At 38.5% G+C, this 22033-nt stretch overlaps 1 protein-coding gene across 1 annotated transcript in view; it reads right to left on the bottom strand.

The window, feature by feature from the left end:
* Nucleotides 1–21790, bottom strand: part of LOC110193499 (phospholipid-transporting ATPase ABCA3-like) — a 337264-nt gene extending 315474 nt beyond the window's left edge. The window contains 4 exon segments of the mRNA XM_078151735.1: nt 14419–14599; nt 19460–19625; nt 21505–21632; nt 21781–21790. Coding sequence (XP_078007861.1) covers nt 14419–14599; nt 19460–19625; nt 21505–21632; nt 21781–21790 — 485 coding nt within the window.
* Nucleotides 21791–22033: the final 243 nt, after the last annotated feature.

The raw sequence follows: 22033 nt of genomic DNA, 5'->3' as shown, positions 1-22033 counted from the left end.
CAGGCCTCAGCGAACCTGGAGCAGGCCTCAGAAGACTGACTCTCAGGCAGTTGTGGTGGATTCCAGACTTCTCCACCAACAAATGCCAAAGACAACTTAGAAGGAAAACTCTGTGGCTCTGTGAGAGAGAAGCTTAGTCCCAGTCCCAGTCGCCCAGCCCCAGGATGGCAGCTGTTTCGGAGCTCTCAGCCCACAGACTGAGGGAGAATTGAATGGCTGATCAGAGGGGGATTGCAGGGATCTCTTTACTGGTGCTGAGGCAGGATTCTCTTGCTTTGCCCATGTTTGGAGCTGGGTCACAGTTCTAGGTGGTGGTCCTCAGGTGAGGAGGAGCACTGGCATGGTGGAGCTTGTGGTGGTGGTGCAGAAGGAATCCTCCTTACAGTTCCAAGGGAGAAAAGAGCACTTGCAGTCACTCATAGACCAGAGCCCAGGCCAGGAAAGGAGTATACAACTCATCTTTGATCATACCACCTTGGAAGAACTGAAAATTTACAGGTCCCTAGAAGTGTCTTTGAAAACAGTTGCACAAAAGCCCTGAAGATTGAGACAGTACATTCTCCACACTGGAAGCAAATCTCTATCTTAACAAAGAGTTTATAACTCAAGTAATTGGCTGGGAACATGAGTGAACTGCACACAAAAAACTTAGACCACAGAATCTCTTCTTTGGTGACAAAGAAGATCAAAACATATAACCAGAAGAAGACAACAAAGTCAAAGCTCCTACATCCAAATTCTCCAAGAAAAATATGAATCAGTCCCAGGCCATGAAAGAACTCAAAAGGGATTTTGAGAAGAAGTAAGAGAAGTAGAGAAAAAATGGGCAAGAGAAATGAGAGTGATGCAAGAAAATCATGAAAAAGTAGTCAACAGCTTGCTAAAGGAGACCCAAAAAAACACTGAAGAAAATAGCACTTTAAAAAATACGCTAACCCAAACGGCAAAGAGGTCCAAAAAGTCAATAAGGAGAAGAATGCCTTAAAAAGCAGAATTGGTCAAATAGAAAAGGAAGTCCAAAAGCTCACTGAAGAAAATACTTCCTCTTGTGAAATGATTCAACCATTTTGGAGAACAATTTGGAACTATGCCCAAAGGGCTATAAAAATGTGCATACCCTTTGACCCAGCAATAGCACTCCCAAAGAGATCATACAAATGGGAAAAGGACCCCCATGTACAAAAATATTCACAGCAGCTCTTTTTGTGGTGGCAAAGAATTGGAAATTGAGAGGATGCCCATCAATTGGGGAATGGCTGAGCAAGTCGTGGTATACAAATGTAATGGAATACTATTGTGCTATAAGAAATGATGAACAGCAGGCTGAGTTCAGAAAGACCTGGAAAGACTTGTATGGTCTGATGCCCATACTGAGTGAAATGAGCAGAACCAAGAGAACACTGTACACAATATCAGCCACATTATGCGATGACTAATATTGATAAAATTAACCCTTCCCAGCAATACAAGGATCTAAGACATCTCCAGAGGTCTTGTGATGGAAAATGTTATCCACATCCAAAAAAAGAACTATGAAAGTAGAATTGTTATTTTTTTCTCTTCCGTTGAGTTTTGTTTCCTCTTTCTTATGGTTCCTCCTTTTGGTTTTAATTTTTACTTACAATACCACTAATGTGAAAATATGTTTAATAGGAAAGTAAATATATAGCCTATATCAGGTTGTGTGCCATCTTGGGGAGCGTGGTGGGGAAGAAGGGGGAGAAAAATTTTAAACTCAAAAGCACATGGAAGTGATTATTGATAAATCAAAATAAATTAATAAAATTAAAAAAAGAAAAGAAAATACTTCCTTAAAAATTAGAATGGAACAAATGGAAGCTAGTGACATTATGAGAAATCAAGACATTGTAAAACAAAACCAAAAGAATGAAAAAATAGAAGACAATGCAAAATATCTCATTGGAAAAATAACTGACCTGGAAAATAGATCCAGGAGAGATAATTTAAAAATTATTGGACTATCTGAAAGCCATGATAAAAAAAAAAAAAGAGCCTAGAAAAAAAAAGTTAAAAAAAGAGCCCAGACATCATCTTTCAAGAAATTATTAAGGAAAACTTGCCTGATATTCTAAAACCAGAGGGTAAAATAGAAATTGAAAAAATCCACTGATAACCTCCTGAAAGAGATCCCCAAAGGGAAACTCCTAGGAATATTGTAGCCAAATTCCAGAGTTCCCAGGTCAAGGAGAAAATATTGCAAGCAGCCAGAAAGAAACAATTCAAGTATTGCAGAAACACAATCAGGATAACACAAGACTTAGCAGCTTCTACATTAAGGGACCAGAGGGCTTGGAATACAATATTCCAGAGGTCAAAGGAGATAGGATTACAACCAAGAATCACCTACCCAGTGAAACTGAGTATAATCCTTCAGGGGACATTCAGTGAAATAGAGGACTTTCAAGCATTCTTGATGAAAAGACCAGAGCTGAATAGGAAATTTGACTTTCAAATACAAGACTCAAGGAAGCATGAAGAGGTAAATAGGGAAGAGAAATCATAAGGGACTTATTAAGGTTGAACTGTTTATATTCCTGCATGGAAAGATAACATTTGTAACTCATGAGACGTTTGTCAGTGTTAGGGTAGTTGGAGGGGAAAAGTTGTATGGAGAGATAGATAGAATAGAGGGCTCAGAGTGAGTTGAAAATGAAAGGGTGATACCTGGAGAATAAAATTAAGGGTCGAGAGAGGATTATACTGGGAGAAGGAGAAAGGGAGAGGTAGAATGGGATAAATTATCTCACATAAAACAGAGAAGAAAAGGCTTTTACAGTGGAGGGGAAATGGGGGAAGGTGAGAGTGAATGAGCAAATCTTATTCTCATTGGATTTGGCTTAAGGAGGGAATAACATACACATTCAATGGGGTATGGAAATCTATCTTGCCCTACAGGAAAATAGGGGAGAAGGAGATAAGAGAGCAGGGGGATGATAGAAGGGAGGGCAGATTGGGGGAGGGGGTAATCAGAAGCAAACTCTTCTAAGGAGGGACAGGGTCAAATGAGAGAACAGAATAAATGTGAGGGCGGGATAGAATAAAGGGAAATATAGTTAGTTTTGCACAACATGAAATGTTTTGCATGACTACACATGTACAACCTTTATCAAGTTGCTTGCCTTCTCAATGAGGGTGGGTGGGGAGGGAGGAAGGGAAAAAATTTGGAACCCAAAATTTTAGCAACAAATGTTAAAACTCGTTTTCACATGCAACTGGGAAATAAGATATACAGGCAATGGTGTATAGAAATCTATCCTGCCCTGCAGTAAAATAGAAGGGGGAGAGGATAAGAGAAGGGGAAGGGAGATAGAAGAAAAGGTAAGGGGTATTCAGAATGCATGCCATCTTGTGGTGGGGAAAAAAACACAAAAACACCAAGGTTAGTTGGAATTTACTCTAAGAATATTTTAATTAGCAGGGGAAATTGTCAGCTAATGCTTCTTCCTAAAATTGCTTTTAATATTAAAAAAATGGCCCTGGCAAGCATACCCCAATTGGTAAATGGGCAAAGGTTATGAACTAGTTTTTTGACAATGAAATCCCAGATAACAGTAGTTATATGAAAAACGCTCTAAGTCAATAATAATTAGAGAAATGTAAATTAAAATACTATGAGGTTCTACCTCATACACATTAGATTGGGAAAGTTGACAAAAGAAAATGACAAATACAGAGGGACCATGGGAAAACAGGTATGTTAATGCCCTACTGATAAAATTATGAACTGGTTCTGGTATTCCGGAAAGCACTTGGAACTATGCCTCCAAAGCTGCTAAACTGTGTATGTCCTTTGACCTATCTGTATCTGTATCTAGATCTATATCTCTCAAAGAAATCAAGGAAAGAGGAAAATGACCCATTTGTACAAAAATATTTATACTAACTCTGAAGTGACAAAGAATTGGAAACTGAGGAGGTGCCTTCCAAGTGGGTAATGGCTAAACAAGTTATGATATGATGCCCAAAGGACTATAAAAATGTACATACCCTTTGACCCAGCAGTACCACTACTAGGTCTATATCCCAAAGAGATCAAAGAAAAAGGGAAAGGATCTAATATTTATAGCAGCTATTTTTGTGGTGGCAAAGAACATGTGATGGAATACTACAGAGTTGTTAAAAAATGATGGTTTCAGAGAAACTTGTATGAACTGATGCATTCATGTAAGCAGAACCATGAAAATAATTTACAAAATAACAATATTGTAAAGACAATTTTAAAAGACTTAGAAATGCTAATCAATACAGTGACCAAGGCTCGGATTCTTAAAATCTAGCTACTGCTCAGATTCTCATAATCTAGCCAATAGCTTACTAAAGTTCAGATTCAACATGACAGATGTTCTAATAAACTTTTTCTTTGGCTGAAAGAAGGCTTTGGTCAAATTCTTTTGGGCAGGACCCATGTGTTGTAATTTTGGGCTCTCAGTACCCCTAAACCTCAACATTTTGGTGGCCCATACGAAGAAACTGCCTAACCCCAAGTTCTTCTCCAGCCAAGACTGGAAGGTATTCTTCTCTTCATTCCCCCCTTTTTTGCTCTGCAGTTGGGGTTACTCTCCAAGCACCAAGGCTTGGAGGTGATTTTCAGGCAGACAATTACCAGGCTGTCTCACACTCAGCCTGACACTCTCAGCCTCTCAGTCTGTTGCGGTTCAAGGCCATGGACCTGGGTACACCTTCCACAGCATAGAAGACAAGGATGGATGCCCTATCTGGAAGTGTATGCCCAATTCTGTCAATTCTCTCAGTGCTAGGGAATTGGGGAAAACTACAGTTGCTTTCTGGTTCCCTGAGGCTTACTTACTCCCTTCCCTTTACACCCCTGAATCCTCCTTCATGGAGGTTACAGGGAAAAGTTAGAACAGTTAAAAATACCTTGGCAGATTCTGGAGGTTTTGTGATTGATCATTAAGGAGTTTTGAAACACTTCTTTACAACCCTGGTCACTCCCTTCCCTTGAGTCAAGAGGGTATCTGTTAACCTCCCTCATAGGAGAAAAGAGTTTCACCCTTTCCCCCTCACCTTTAATTTAACCCTACCCCACCTAGGGAAAAGAAGAAGGGGGCAGGGGCAGCAGCTACAGCATGGGCCCCACTGGCAATGGCCTTGGGCCCTGGGGCAACCTTTGCCTGGAAGCATCACCCAGGTTCATCACATCCTGCTGAAGGCAAAGAAGCTAGCCTCTGAACTTGGGTAAGCATGCTCTTTTAAAGTGGTAGTTTTGACTGCCAATGATGAGATGTTGATTCTCTGCGTAATGTAATTTGGAAATGAATTTAACAAAACTGAAATCACCTGATTGATAATGGGTTTGTTTCAAGTTTCAAATTGGTGAACTTTTTGTATCAGTTATGTCAAACAAATTTTCATAATTTGGTTACCGCTAAAATAATTTGGCTATTGTTGGTTATTGTTTTAATGTGTAAACTTGCCAAAAAGCTTGTTTGGGTTTTGTCTTGCTGAGAATTTGCAAGTATATGGAAATAATCTCTAATGATTGGCTTTTTACAACAGGACAAATTAAAGTTTGACATGTAAATCCTGGAAAAGTTTTTCCTAAGCTATGATTAGTGAAACTTGCTGTCTCTGATAAAAGCTTGTAGGATTTATTTTGAGTTGCCTGCTGGATCATAATCCATAGATAACCAATAATCCACTGTCTGAGAGAAATGTAACAAGTTACTCAGAGAGAATGTGATACTGGTGGGAAGTCAGCATCTGAAAAGCTGAGAGGACAATTTTAGCCTTGGTCTAAGATGGGATCATCCTGGCTCAGTTTCCCCATTATGTTCCTTTGAAAGTGAATGTTGCCCACCTGGCTATTCCTGAGTCTGGCTATGAGGTGGATCTGATACTTGCATGGTTGGAAAACTGAATTATCTGAATCTAAACAGAACTAAGGGTGTTTTATTCTCTCATATTTGGGCCCTAAATCAGATTTGTGTCTTCCAGACTACAAGCCATTCACCTACAGTGGGTAGCAAACAGTGGATACCAGCCAATGTCCCCCATCATTCTTTGGATGCAGCCTGTGCTCAGTTCCAGTCAACCTCCTCTTTGGAACCCCCTTGAGGCAGGGACAGCTCTATGCTCCTTGCCAGCAGGAAGCAGTTTCAGAAGCCAAGACCTTTGCCCCTTACCCAAAAGAATTTGGGTCCCATTTGTTTGAGGGGGGATGATAAGGATGGGAGCTAGGCCCCCAAAAAGAAAAACCCTGGACTTTCCCACATGGCCAAATCTCTGGAGTTCTCCTGAGGCTATAATCCCATTAACTGGCCTTTCATTGGGGCTATGTCCAATCTCTCAGTTCCGTTACCCTTTACCTAGCCTAGCCCTCCATTGTCTTACCTCCCTATGGCCCCTGGCCATTTCCCACACTTGAAATCTATCTATGGCCTGCTTCAGGGTTTGTAGATCCTAGGTTAAGAACCCCTGGCTGAAGCTAGAGATGGTTCCAACTCAGAGAAGGAAAACCTGCCATTCAAATATACACCTAGATGTACACTAATCTTGCTTCCAGTCCAGCTCATCATCTGGGGAGAGAACTCCTTTGGAGAAGGGGCCAACAGTCTCAACTAAATGCCAATCAACTGCTATGCACAGGACAGGCAAGCCAGCTGAGCCAATGAGGCAAGGCATTCTAAGACAGAGATGGGAGGCAGCATGTATCATCCCAGTCAAACTACTATTACCACCTTAACTACCATTTCCCCCCAGACACTGATGGAAGAAATCCAGGACCCTAAGCCCTAAAGCCTTGGAAATAGCAATGCTTCCAGCACAATGCCTATAGCAATCATCCTGGGAAGCAGCCCTTATGGAGATGGAAAGGTGCTATAGCAACTCCTACCGAAGTCTCATTTTCAGCCATGTTTTCAAATGCTTTCAATGAGGATGAACACGGCATCAAGGTCAGTTACTGGAATGATGGTAAATTCTTCAACTTGAAAAGACTACAAGCCAAGACCAAAGTGGAAGGAGTGTTGGTGCATGATTTTCTGTTTGTAGATGATTATGCACTCAATGCAGCCTCTGAAGCTGAGATGCAACAAAGTATGAATTGATTCTCTGCTGTTTGTGCTAATTTTGGCCTAACAAGAAAACACAGGTGCTCCATCAGCCGCCACCACACCATCCATATATTGAACCATGCGTTAAAGCAAATGGAGAAGTTTTGAATTCTGTGGATAGATTCACTCCCCTTGGTAGTGTACTTTCCAGGGATGTACACATTGATAATGAGGTTGACCCAAGCATTGGCAGAGCTAGCTCACTGTGTGGGAGGTTTCAAAGGAAAGTATGGGAGAGAAGAGGTATTAGACTAACTATCAAACTGAAGGTCTACAGTGCTGTTGTGCTGAACTCATTGTTGCATGCCTGTGAAACCTGGACAGTATACCTGCGCCATGCCAGGAAATGGAATTGCTTCCATTTGAACTGCCTTAGGAAGATTCTGAAAGATCATCTGGAAGGATAAGATAGCAGACACTGAGGTCCTTTCTCGAACTAAACTGCCAAGCGTTCAAACTCTGCTTCAGCAAGCACAACTTCAGTTTTGCTTCTGGGAGCCAAGATGGTGGAGTAAGAAGTAAGTTGCTCTTACCCTCCCTTATTGACCCCTGAAAGCCCAGAAAATATCACCCCAGGAAAAACCCTGGAACAGCTGAACCAGCAGAAAGATGGGGCACAGCAGTCTTGTAGCCCAAGAAGCTTGGAGGACTAATGGGAAAGGTCCCTCTCACTCTGGGGGAAGAGGACTAGTACAGAACAAGGAGTGTCCTAGCAAGCCAGTGGAAATCCCCACCTTAGAATACCATGGGGAGATCCTGAACCCCAGGGTGGTGAAGAAGTCAAGTACCCACACCAGGATCCCCAAGTGCCTCAGTATGGGTAGGGGAACTGGTGGAAAGCAGTTCAAAAAACCCACCATCTGCCATGGTGTTCTCCAACAGTCAAATCTCTTGATGCCTCAGAAAAACTCTGGGAAGCACAACTCCAAGAGGTAAAGCTCCAGGCTGAGAAACATCCTGCAGCAGCAAAACATCCCTGTGCAAAGCCCAGGTGAGCAGCTGCCAAAGAAAGGAGTGTAAGGCCTGGGTGAGGAGGCATACTCCAGGGGCCAGACTCTCTATCCCTACCCCTAGAGCTCCAGTGTTGCTGATTCCAGCCCCAGAACCAGATAAGATGTTACAGGAAAAGGCACAAAATCCTATTATAATAGAGGGAAAGAAGGGAGGGAGATGAGCATTGTTTGAACCTTACTCTCACCAGATTTGGCTCAAGGAGGGAATAACATAATCAATTAGGCACAGAAATCTAACTTGCCCTATAGGCAGTAGGAAGGAAAAGGTGGAAAAAGAGAGGGGGGCTAGAAGGGAGGGAAGAAGTAGTGAGGGTAAAGGGCAAGAAAAGGAAAAGGGATAATAGAAGGAAGGAGAGACTGAAGGAGGCAGTGGTCAAAAGCAAAACACTAGTGAGGAGGGAAAGGGAGAAAGGAGAAAGAAAAGCATAAACAGAGGGGAAATAAGATGGAGAGAAAGACACAGATAGTAATCATAACTGTGAATGTGAATGGGATGAACTCTCCCATAAAACAGAAGCAGGTAGCAGAATGGATTAAAAGCCATATTCCTACAATATGTTGCTTACAGGAAACACATTTGAAACAGAGGAACATGGAAAGGTTAAAGGTTAAAGGCTGAAATAGAATGTATTATGCTTCAGCTGAAGTAAAAAAAAAAGCAGGGGCAACAATTCCGATCTCAGACAAAGCAAAAGCAAAAATAGATCTTATTAAAAGAGATAAGGAAGGAAACTACATCCTGCTAAAAGGCACCATACACAATGAAGTAATATCATTACCAAACATATATGCACCAAGTGGTATAGCATCCAAATACTCAGACAGAGCAATTTCAATGGGCTGGCCACATTATTTGAATGCAAAACATACACTTGTCAAAAAAGACTATTTTATGGGGAATTCACACAGGGCAAGTGCTCAATGTGGTGGTCAGAAGAAGTGATACAAGGACACTCTCAAGGTCTCTCTTAAGAACTTTGGAATTGATTGTGTGACATGGGAGACACTGGCACAGGACTGCCCAGCATAGTGTACCCACATCAGAAAAGGTGTTGTGCTCTATGAGAAAAGCAGAATTGAAATAGCTCAAAAGAAATGCGAGATATGCACACTTAGAGAATCCACCCCAAACATTCCAAGCTTTTATTGGTCTGATCAGCCACAGCTGGACACACTGAAACTTGACTCTAGCATAGTGATGTCACTTTGGTCCTCTTTGAAAATGAAGGACAACAGAAATCCCAGAAAAGAAAGTTTTTGCTGCCAAACATTTTGGCACTGCTGAATGCTTTAATAGTGGCTAAGTCCAGTAGCAGTCTGCTGAAACTCCAAATGAGACTCCAAATGAAAGTCCAAAAGCCCAGGGGCATGTTTCTCAGAGCCAAGCTCAAGTCAAAAAACCCAAACTTGAAGACCTTGGACTAGAGGGATAGAAATCAGCCTTTGCCTTGAATCGGACCAGTTTGCAAGCAACAAAAACTTGCAGTTCCCCAGCCTAAGCTATCCCTGAGGTGTCGGAATAATAAAACACTAAAAACTCTTAAGAAAGTAGCAGCAGGACCAGCTTATATATTCACTGCAGAAGTGCATAGAGCTTGGCCCTAACATAAAGGCTTAAGTCAGGAAATAGGTTAGAAGGATGAGCAAACAAAAAACAGATCTCACCATTGAAAAGCTATTATGGTGACAGGGACACTCAAGACACAAATTCAAATGAAAAGAATTAATAGGCCAAAGATGGCGGGGCAGCAAGAAGTATAGTGGGCCTTGTACTCTCTTCCACTTCCCTCAAAGCCATCCTAATAGATCTAGAAAACATGCCAGACAGAATCCTGACTGAGAAATCCAAGAAAAGAAAATCACAGTGAATCACTGTTCTAGCCCAGATCAATACAGGGAGACAGAGAGGTCTCCAGAGATTGGGGAGGGTTTTGGTGAAGATCATGCTACAGAGAGGACTATAGCCCAAGGGAACACTAAAAACCAGGGCAAGAAGAGGCCCCCAAATATAGCAAAGCGGGTCAGTCCTAAATTTGTACAGGATCACCAAACAGGTGACAACTGTAAGCTATGCTGTACACTGCCCTGTTCTCAGTCATAGGTACAGAGTGGACTGAGGAAGAGACCTATGCCTAGAGGTAGTCATAAGCCATAGGCAGGGTTTCAGTTACAGGTTTTAGGCTCAGTCTGAAGTCTGTAAAGGAATAACTAGGGCAGGAATCTTAGATCAAAGGGAATTCTTAAGTTCTTTCATTCTGAACCAGTAAAGCTTCCCATTTGGCTAATAGTGGTTGAATTCTGTAGCAGTCCATTGAAACCCCAAAGAAGGAAGCACATATTGGATGTAAACCCAGGTCAAGGACTTGCAGAATTCAGGGAAGAGAAGTAGGAGTCAGACTTTGCCTAGGATCAGACCACTTAGGGAACAGTCTGTTCCTGAGATCCTGGAGTGACAACTCTCAATACCCCAGGAAAACAGCAATGAGATTAGCTTAGACCTTCCCTCTAGAACTGTGGCAGAAGCCAGTCCTAACACCAAGTCCAAAGTTGGAAATGAGGCTGGAAGAATGAGCAAACAAAAAATCAATCATGCCATAAAAAAGTTAGTATGGTGGCAGGGAAGCTCAAGAACAAACCCAAAAGGAAAGAATCAATACAAAACATCTATAAGCAAAGCCTCAGAGAAAAACACAGTCTGGGCAAAAATTCAACTAGAATTCTAGTTTATTTCACATTGAAAGCATTTCACATAAACTTAAAACTGTATAATACAGAGGAAGAAAATTGATTAAAATAGAACCAGATCAATATGATGTGTAACACAACACTCTCAGCCTCTTGAATTATAAAATAGCTGTTATAGACAGAAATTATATTGGGTAGGATACCAGCAGATATTACTGTTTTTGTTGTTAGTACAAACTTAATTTTAATAATTCTTGAGGAAATCTCACTGTAGAATCTCTTTCAAGAAAGGAAATCTTAGAAAGCTGCCCAGAGCATTGAGAAGTTAGCGTCATATCTATATCTATATAAAGTCAGCATGTCAGAGGCAGGATTTGAACCCATGTCTTCCTAACTGGCAGGCTGGTCCTCCTTTACTATTGATACGATGATAGCACTCAAATAGTGCTTTAAGGTTCGCAAAGAGCTTTACAAATATTATCTCATTGTATCCTTATCACAATCTTGGGAGCTCTGTAGGTTCCACTATTGTATTTATTTTACAGATGAGGAAGCTGAGATACAGAGGGCAAAGGATTTCCCAGGGTCAGACAGCTATTTAGTATCTGATGACAGATCTGAATTCAAGGCTTCCAAATTGCAGGTCTACCACTTAACGATGTCACTACCTAATCATATGTGTCTTTGTTTTATGGAGTAAAATAACCATGATAACTTTAAAATGGTAAAAATTAAGATATGCATGTATTTTATAACTCTTCACTGTCCTGAATAATACAGGGGTATTTTAGACAGAAAGTATTCAACAATGAATGCTGAAGAAAAACAAAAACCCAAACCACACAAAATAAAACCTCATATTTTCTTGGTTTTGTAGTTCAAATCTAAGCTTAAATGTTAATAATTTATATGTATGAAAACTCATTTTTCTATTAACCCTCAGGAATAAGAATCAAGAAGTTTCATTTAATGATTTCCGACTATTCAGTATATCTTTAGAAACATTACATCATAGCCACTGGGAATTATAGAGCCTTGCTTTTGTCTTCAAATTTGTTTTTGACCTAAAATGAAGAGAGCTGACATTCATACTCTTATAGAATATAACAGTAGGAAGGGATAGTAGAGATTGCTTTGACCATTACTCTTTTTATTCATTTATTTTTAGTTTTTAACATTCACATCCACAAGATTTTGAGTTCCAAATTTTCTCCCCATCTCTTTCTTCCTCCCACCCCAAGACAGTGTGCATTCTGAATACCCTTTCCTCTAATCTGCCCTCCTTTCTATCTTCCCCCCCTTCTCTTATCCCATTCCCCTTCTATTTTCCTGTAGGGCAAGATAATTTTCTATACCTCATTGCCTGCATATCTTATATCCCAGTTGCATGTGAAAACAATTTTTAACATTTGTTTTTAAAATTTTAGGTTCCAAATAAAATAGATAAACCTTTGGTTAATTTAATTTAAAAAAAAGAAAGAAGAAAACCAAATTACTAGTATCAAGAATGAAAAGGGTGAAGCTGCCACCAAGGAAGAGGAAATTAAAACAATAATTAGGAATTATTTTGCCCAACTATATGCCAACAAATTTGACAATCTTAGTGAAATAGATACATATTTACAAAACTATAAATTGCCCAGATTAACAGAAGAGGAAGTAAAATACTTAAATAACCCCAGCTCAGAAAAAGAAATTGAACAAGCCATTGATGAACTCCCTAAGAAAAAATCTCCAGGGCCAGATGGATTTACAAGCGAATTCTATCAAACATTTAAAGAACAATTAATTCCAATACTATATAGACTATTTGGGAAAACAGGTGAAGAAGGAGCCTTACCAAATTCTTTTTATGATACAGATATGGTGCTGATACCTAAACCAGGAAGAATCAAAATACAGAAAGAAAATTATAGACCAATTTCTCTAATGAATATAGGTGCAAAAATTTTAAACAAAATATTAGCAAACAGATTACAGCAACTTATCACAAGAATAATACACTATGGCCAGGTAGGATTTATATCAGGAATGCAGGGCTGGTTCAATACTAGGAAAACTATCAGCATAATTGAACATATCAGCACCAAAACCAACAGAAACCACAGCACCATCTCAATAGATGCAGAAAAAGCTTTTGACAAAGTACAACACCCATTCCTATTAAAAATACTAGAAAGCGTAGGTATAAATGGAGTCTTCCTTAAAATAATAAATAGCATATATCTAAAACCTTCAGCAAGCATTATATGTAATGGGGACAGGCTAGGAGCATTTCCAATAAGATTGGGGGTGAAACAAGGATGCCCATTATCACCACTGTTATTCAATATTGTACTGGAAACCTTAGCTTTAGCAATAAGAGAAGAAAAAGAAATTGAAGGCAGTAGAATAGGCAAAGAAGAAACAAAGCTATCACTCTTTGCAGATGACATGATGATATACTTAGAAAATCCTAGAGAATCAAGTAAAAACTATTCGAAATTATAAACAACTTTAGCAAAGTTGTAGCCTATAAAATAAACCCACATAAATCATCAGCATTTCTATATATTACCAACAAAGCCCAACAGCAAGAGATAGAAAGAGAAATTCCATTTAAACTTACCATAGACATCATAAAATATTTGGGAGTCTACCACCTGAAACAAACCCAGGAACTCTATGAACACAATTACAAAACACTTTTCACACAAATAAAGTCAGATCTAAATAATTGGAAAAACATCAGTTGCTCATGGGTAGGCCGAGCTAATATAATAAAAATGACAATTCTACCTAAGCTAATTTACTTATTCAGTGCTATACCAATCAAACTACCAAAAATTATTTTATAGAGTTAGAAAAAATAATAACAAGATTCATTTAGAAAAACAAAAGGTCCAGAATATCAAAGGAACTAATGAAAAGAAATGCAGGGGAAGGTGGCCTAGCAATTCCAGATCTTAAATTGTATTATAAAGCAGCAATCATCAAAACTGCTTGGTACTGACTAAGAAACAGAGTGGTGGATCAGTGGAATAGGTTAAATATGCAAGATATAGTAGATTACGTTTTAGGAAAGACATAGAAAATTGGAAGCATGACCAGAAAAGGGATGATGAAAGAACTAAGGAAAATGGTGTGCAAGAATGAACTGAGGGAACTGGGAACACTTAACCTGGACAAGAGAAGATTTAAGAAGGATATGATGGTCTTCAATATCTGAAGGGCTGTTATATAGGAAGTTGATTAAATTTTCTCTATTTGGCCCCAAAGAACACAAGTAGAAGCAATGAGTGGAAGTTTTGGAGGCAGATGTTAGTTACTTTGACAACAGCTTCCTAAAAATTATAGCTATCCCAAAATAAAAAGGTATGCCTGAGGTAGTAACATGTTTCAACTGTAGGTCCTTGAGCAGAGGGTATATGACCATTTGTTGAGGATGCTATAGAAGGGATTCTTGGTCATGTATAGGTTAGATTAGATGGCCTCTGAAGTACCCTGCAAATCTCAGATTTTGTTTCCAACACCCCACAGCATTTCTACCAAACACAAGTAGATTTACCTTCAATCTGTTTTCCTTTTCCCACACAGGCAAATGGATCATGCTGAATATGATCAGAGAGAAAATAAACATAACTGACACAGGTAAAAGAAGAGTGAGAATAGTATGGAAATTATCAGTAGAGATAGCTGGGAAGGGAAACCTCTTTATAAAAACAAAAGTGGTATTAAACAGGTCTACTGCAGTATTTCTTGCATGGTATCGCATTATGGCTTTATTAACAGCATGTTGTACAGTCAGGAACCCTTCAGCAAAATACCCTGAATAAGGAAAGAGAATAAACATTAACAAAACCTTGATCGACGTAATGTTTTATAACTTACAAACTTTACACATGCTTTAGCTCATATAATGCTTATAACAACATTGTGAGGTATTCCCATTTTACAGATAATGAAACAGGCTCAGAAAGACTAAATGAGGAGTCCAAAGTCCCAGAAAAAGATAACTTAAAAGATGACATATTTTCTGATGCCAAGTTCAATGTCCTCTTCACTAAAGATGTGCAGCACAATAGGTCGAGAAGCACATCCCATAATGGTACTTTCATTCACAGAACAAAAAACAACTGAGACATTAAAATCACCTCCAAATCATAATTCTTATTCCACAGTCTTGACTCCAAAGTCACAGTATCTTATTCTGGATAAAATTAGTGAAACCTTAAGTGACATGCTGAATCAGCTAGTAGAAAGGGGGTCTGGGGTGGGGAGGGGACAAAGTAAGTGAGAAAGGAATACCCAAAGAACTTCTTGATAAGTCCAGTACAAAAAAATCAAGATAGGAACTGAAAAAGTCCTTCACAACAATGACAGTGATAAGGTTTAACACTGGAAAGGACTTAGAAAACATCTTCAATCCCCTAATTTTATAAAAGTGACATTAAGTGATTTTTCTCAAGGAATTAAAGGTAGGTAGAAAGGCAGAACATGAACCCAGGTTCCTTGATATCAAAGCCATTTGGTTCTCTATCTTTCTACCATATTAAGCATTTAAAATCCTTCATAAGCTGGATCCAGCCTAACGTTCTGACCTAACTATACATTATGCCCCCTTCAAATACCCTATGGCCCAGCCAAACTGTCCTTCTTGCTGTTCCAAACAACACTCCACCTTCCTAGGATGAAACTTTCCACAAACAAATGAACAAATGAGAAAACATTTATTAAATTCTTACAATGTGAAAACACTGTGTTAAGCACTGGGAATACAAAGAGAAAAATCACTGAGTCCCTGTTCTCTAGGAATTCATATTCTAATAGGAAAAGTCAGTCCATAAAGGTTTTACTTATGTCAGATTGCTAGTGTTCTTAGGGTGTAGTGGCAAGGAAAATTTTTTTTCTTTAGTGTTATTTTAGTGTTTATTTTTATAAATAGTTTTAAAATAGAGTTTATTGTGTTATTTTAGTGTTATTTTTTTTTCAGTTAAGTGGAGTTAATCTTCTAACTCTCCACCACCAAAATGAAAAAAATAAACCCTCCTAACAAATATGTTTAGTGCAGCTATATGTGTGTGTGTATTTGGTTATTATAACAAACTATTTTTTTCCAGAAGAGACAGAAGATACAACATTTGGACTCTAGATGAGGAAGTGGAAATGCAAAACAAACAAGCAGGAAAGCAAAGAACAGCTAAATCAGGTCAACTATACACAAAGCAGTTCTATTCTCAAGATACGATTTTGAGGTCATTCAGAGCTGATCTCAAGCCATTAAAAAGAGAAAGATACCAAATGTTTGGAAAAGCAAGGACACTACTGCTACCAATCATTACAGGCTCGTCTACTTTCCCATCTCTACAAAATCTTTATGACAGTGATCTACACATAAACTGATAGCACCCTTGATAAAATATGAGAAGAGAACACCCAGGCTTCTACCAATGATATATTCTATAGCATATCACATCTTTACGGTCACACAACTGACTGGAAAAATGAAAAGAATACAAGATTCAGCTGTGCTATTATCTGAGGAATATTTTTAAAATAAATTTAAATTATTAGCACGAAATGCAGCTTTGAAGGCTTTCCTATACAAAGAGTTTCTTGTCCAGGTGTTAAAAATATTCTTTGACAGAAGCAATAACAAAACCAAATCTGTTCTATGATAATTTTATTTTTTAATGCATAACAACATAAAATAGGGAAAGAAATGCCTGCCAAAGTTGTTTGACATCATCACATAAGATGTCTAATGCGGCATCTGAATTGAGGAGGGATTCATTATAATGGTGAGGTCCACCAGATGCTCCCATTTGAGGATGGCACTGTATTAGTTGTATCACATCTTTAAAATGAGATCTATAATCACTTATATAGACTAGAGTTTAGTCTATCCATCAAGTAAAGACCAAGGAGATGATGAATGCCTTTGCCCATATAAGGCATAAAGCAACTAGGAGGAACAGTAGCTAGAGTCTTGGATCCAGTATCAGGAAGACCAGAGTGCAAATCCAGCTTCAGATAATTACTAGTTGTATGACTGTGGGCAAGTCACTTAACACTTGCTTGCCTCAGTTTCTTCATCTGTAAAATGGAGATAATTTTAGCACCAACCTGCTTCCCAGAAGTTGAGTCTCAAATGAGATAATGTTTGTAAAGTACTTAGTACAGTGCCTGGCACATAGTAGGTGCTTAATAAATGTTTGTTCATTTCCCCTCTACTCCTTCCCTTTTGAAATATACAACTGAACCAATAATTTATAAAGTTGATCCATTAAGAGACAGATATTTTGAGCAGACCCTACAATGAACTGGATCCAGAATTGAAGAAAAGGAAAGGCAAATATATTGCATTTGAGATTCATTTAGTGCTTTTAATCACTAGAAGCGCTTACTTGAAAGTTATAGGCACTCAAAGAGAGAGGGACCTGTATCTTTCCTTCCTTGATATGAGTAACTTCATTTCAGAAACTGATCTCCATTCCATTTAAAGTAAAGAGACATATTTTCCTTTTTCTTGCTTCCTTAAGCCCTCCTTACATTTACCTATTTTTTTTCTGAGTTAATATAAATCCTTGCTTCAGGCTATACAAAGATAAAATTCTGTAATAAGGCTAAAATGCCAGATAAGCCTACCTTAAAGGCTAATGCTAACACAAATAAAAGCAAGCTATTTTTCCTTAGAGGTATAGTCTCGTACGAGTGTGTAAGTGTGTGTGTGTGTGTGTGTGTGTGTGTGTGTGTGTGCGCACGCCTATGTTTATGGGCTCAGAGGAGATTAATTTCTTAAAAGCAGTCTCATCCATGGCTATATATATTTTTAAAGTTATGCTAGCCTGCTTATGACCAAGATAACATCTCTAATTCTCTATGATACCACATGAGTAGGGCAGCAAATTGATTCATCTAAAATCAATTTGGCTCAAAACAATTCACTAATCCAAATAAGGATTTATTTTTTAATTTTTAAAAACGTACCTGCTTTTATGATTTTGTAGGGGGTGAAATCAGTCTGATCTTATTGCTTTCTCCAGTGATTTTCAGGTGGTTGGGAATGGCAGTAAAGACACTGGATGATGGGGATTACCCAAGTAATGATAGGTCAATAGTGTACAGTAGCTAGTAAAACATTAAAGTGCAAACTTTAATGATCCAGGATAGATCCATGGAAACAACTGAAGCTAGAATAGGGTAGGAGGAGACTATGGATAAACCAAACAAGCTATTTATATTCAGTTCACTTTCAAAGAACCAAAGAACATTAACACTGGAAGAACTTGGGAAATCAATCACAGGTGAAAACTATGACTCAGGTTAAGTAATTTGCTCCAGGTCACACAGCAAGTTAGTGGCAAAGCTATCACTGGATCCCACATGTCATTCTAAGGACATAAGTAAAGCTTTGTGTCTGAGGCCATGGAGACTGACAATTTCCCACAATTGCAAATTATATGTAGGGTTTCTTTGGGACTATGAACATATTCCCTGAGTCTGGTGTTTGAGTCATTGTTGGTGGAATCTAGCCTCTGGAGTATGGAAGACAAGGGCTTTTTGGTGTTTGCAGCTAAAATAAATAAATCAGCACTGGTATACAGCAGCTTGTATCAAAGAGAGACTGAATAAAATAGTGTGGAAGTATGAGTGTCAGGAGGTTGGGAACCCCAGCAGTTTGTACAACAGTATGCATTAAAGCTAAGAAAATCAGTTTGAGATAAGGCTGCTATTGCAGTTTCATCAAGTTCATAGGGACTCAGTATGTATATGAAAGACATTTGTCCTGTGCTCCAAATCCCCCATGGTAATACCAGCATTCTAGAACAGTGATGAGATTATTAATCAGAATTTATTTGGTAGCACTTAAATGAATCTGTAAGTTTCTGAATTCCCTATAGTTTCTGGGAGAGAAGAACAAGTGCCTTGAGGAGCAGAAAGGTTCCTAGAACTCAGAACATAAATGAAACTATCTGGAATGTGTGAATGACTCCCTAACACTAATATTCCTGACACTAAACCTATTGCTCTTTCCATTACCCTATGTTCAAAAAATGATGTAAATCCAAGCCAAAATTGTTAACTGCTATATTAATATTATGATGCTACTCGAGTTATCAGGCAGATGAAACGTCACAAACTTTAAAAGTTTTAATCAGAAAAAATTACAAAACTGAAAGAAAATAAAAACTCTAATCAAATACTTTCCTTGAATAGTCTTGCTCAAGTAATTTTTACTCAACCAACTCTACTATCTCTGGTTTTGATCTACCTTTAATTGTGCAGTAGAGAGAGACATTTTCATTTAGCTTCCTTCCATAAACTTGGAAGCCTAGATTATTAAAGGGGCTGGACGCTTTTGAACCATAAACAATACAAATTAAAAACACAAAATTAAATCTTTTTATCCACAATGATAAAATAAACATAAAGATTTCAGGGGGCAGCTAGGTGGCACAGTGGACAGAGCACCAGCCCTGGAGTCAGGAGGACCAGAGTTCAAATCTGGCCTCAGATTTTAACATGATACTCACTAGCTGTGTGACCCCCGGCAAGTCACTTAAACCCAATTGTCTCACACACACACACAAAAGATTTCATCAAAGGTTAAAAAAACCTCAAGCACATAAAATGCAAGTAAGCAACTAATCTATTAAACAAAATAATATTTAAGTTCATTCTTACCAGGTGCTCCTCCATCATCAAACTCAGGATTTCTTGGTCCAAAATCAGGAAAAACTGGAAAGAGAAGGTCTGTACGCCAACCTGCTACCTCTCCTTGAATTACAGTACTCTTCCAAAAGTACCAGACGTTTCTTGCAATGTTACTGAAACGTAGGGAGTAATTAACCTATAGAGAACAATCAGAAAACTATACCTGTAAAAATATGTAAACTAGGGAAGAAATTATTTTAAACAATATTTTCTTTCTTCCAATTGCATGTAAAAACAATTTTAAACATTCATTTTTATACAACTTGGAGTTCCAAATTTTCTCCCTCCCTCCTTCCTTTCCCCTCTCCTTAAGACGTCAATCAATTTGATCAAGGTTATATATGTGCAATAATGTAAAACATATTTCCATGTTAGTCATGTTATGAAAGAAACAGAACAAAAGGAAAAAACAAAAAAAAAATAAAGAAAGTGAAAATAGTATGCTTCAATCTGCATTCAGAGTCTATCAGTTCTTTCTCTGGATGTGGATATCATTTTCCATCATGAGTCTTTAAGGATTATCTTGGATCATTGTATTGCTAAGAAGAGCTAAGTTAATCATAGCTGTCATTGTACAAGGCTGTTGTTACTGTGTACAATGTTCTCCTGGTTCTGCTCACTTCACTTTGCATGAGTTCATGTAAGTTTTTCAGGTTCTCCTGAAATTCTCCTGCTTGTCATTTTTTATATCACAATAGCATTCCCCCATGCACCACTGTTTCTGTAAGGTCTATTTACAGAAGGGGACTTGCCCCAACATAATTTATTAATGTGTTGGTCATGGGTGGTCTCAAAGACCAAAGGGTGAATTATTATAAGATTAAGACTGATGTTTTGGGGGCCATCCCCTTCCAAATTAATTTCATTGGACTATCTGGGATAAAATTTCTTTAGTCCCTATTCTCATATATTAGGGTTACAGCATTAGAATAAGCAGAGATACTAGCCCAAACTCCATTTAAGTCCACCAAATAGCTTGTGCCATGTCACAGGCCTGGGTCAGAATTTGCCCCACCACTGAGCTTCTGCATGAAGGTGATCAGTCTTGTTTGAGTCTCTCTTTGCATCTCAAGGATTCTTACACTGATCTTCACTTGCCAGGATTAGACCTCTTTATCTCTTCAGGGCCATCTCAGGCATCTCAGAGCACAATGCTTGGAACCTCAAGAGTACTTAGGCCTGTGCCATCCTGGTATGAACACTGTGGTTCCATACAGCTTGGGGCCTGTTGACTCTCCTCAGGGCAGCAAATATTCCCATACTGGGACTTTCTCAGAGGAGCCACACCCTCTACTCTTTGCTGCCTCAGGGGTCAGAGTTTTGGGGGCTACAATCATCTCTGGTTACACAGCGAAGCTCCTTTTTACTGGTACTGGCTTTGTTGGAGGGTATTACTTTCTTATTTTCCAAGGGCTTCTGGATGACTTTGTTCAGTACTGAGTTGGAGGAAGTAATTTACTATAGTTACTCATTGAATTTCTTGATCATTAAGAGGTCTGGAGTGAACCTTAGGTATGTAGTATTTTTGCCTTTCTCTGTAACCCCAGTATTTAGAATAATGTCCGGTCAGTAAAACTAATTTATTTGTTCAATGCCATGACAATCAAATTACCAAAGAATTACTTTAAGGAGTTAGAAAAAATAATAACAAAATTCATCTCAAGGAACAAAATATCAAGACTATCAAGGGAATCAATGGAAAAAATGTGAAGGAAGGAGGCTTATCATTAATAGTAAGACTTCAGGAAAATACAAATAGTTCCTCTTCGGAAAAAAAGCTAAGGAAACCTGTTCCCTCCAAAATAAATTCATTTTTGATTGATCTTTCTTGCACTCACTACCCCCCACATGGCAGTCAAGTGAGTGATCATCCAACATGTGACAAAAAATTAAGCATCAAAGCACTATTGCATAACAATTGATGTATGACTGATTGAGGACTTTTTAGATCTGTGGGTTCCTAGACCATATTAAATATCTGGGATAAAGAAGTACCTTATTGAAGACTTTCCTACCTGAAGGGGTAGGGTGTCTTTGCCATCATGTAAGTCGTGATTAAAAATTATGGCAACCAGCACATTAGAAGAGTTACAGCTATATTTCATGTAATCTTCAAAAGCGTACTCTGAAGAAAAGCCAGTAACTGTGGAAAGAGAAAATCTTTAAATTAAGTTAGATGCATTTTTATATGGTTCTATGATTTCATAATGTAGGAAGCTCAAGATGAGGAATTTCCTCTAGTAATCTAGACTGGCATCCTCTGTGCTGTAACCACAGTCTTAGAGAGTTACCTGAGATCATAGAGCCAGTAAGTGGCAAAGGCAAAAAATGAGCCTAGGTCTTCTTGATTCAGAGGCTTATTCTATTTACTATAACACACTGTCTATATAAATGAAATAATATCTCATAGTTCCTCCTATCTTACATCTTCAACCATTAAACCACTTCACAACTCAATTCAACAAATCTCTATTAAGCAACAACTATTACAAGAACAGAAGCTTCTCAGGCTTACCAAAGAATAATAAACTTCTGTTTAATCAT

The sequence above is a fragment of the Phascolarctos cinereus genome, unplaced genomic scaffold (genome assembly GCF_003287225.1).
Source record: "Phascolarctos cinereus isolate Bilbo 61053 unplaced genomic scaffold, phaCin_HiC Scaffold_4;HRSCAF=312, whole genome shotgun sequence".
Lineage (NCBI taxonomy): Eukaryota > Metazoa > Chordata > Mammalia > Diprotodontia > Phascolarctidae > Phascolarctos > Phascolarctos cinereus.
Note: the sequence above shows the minus strand (reverse complement) of the source record. Positions and strands in the feature narration are given on the sequence as shown.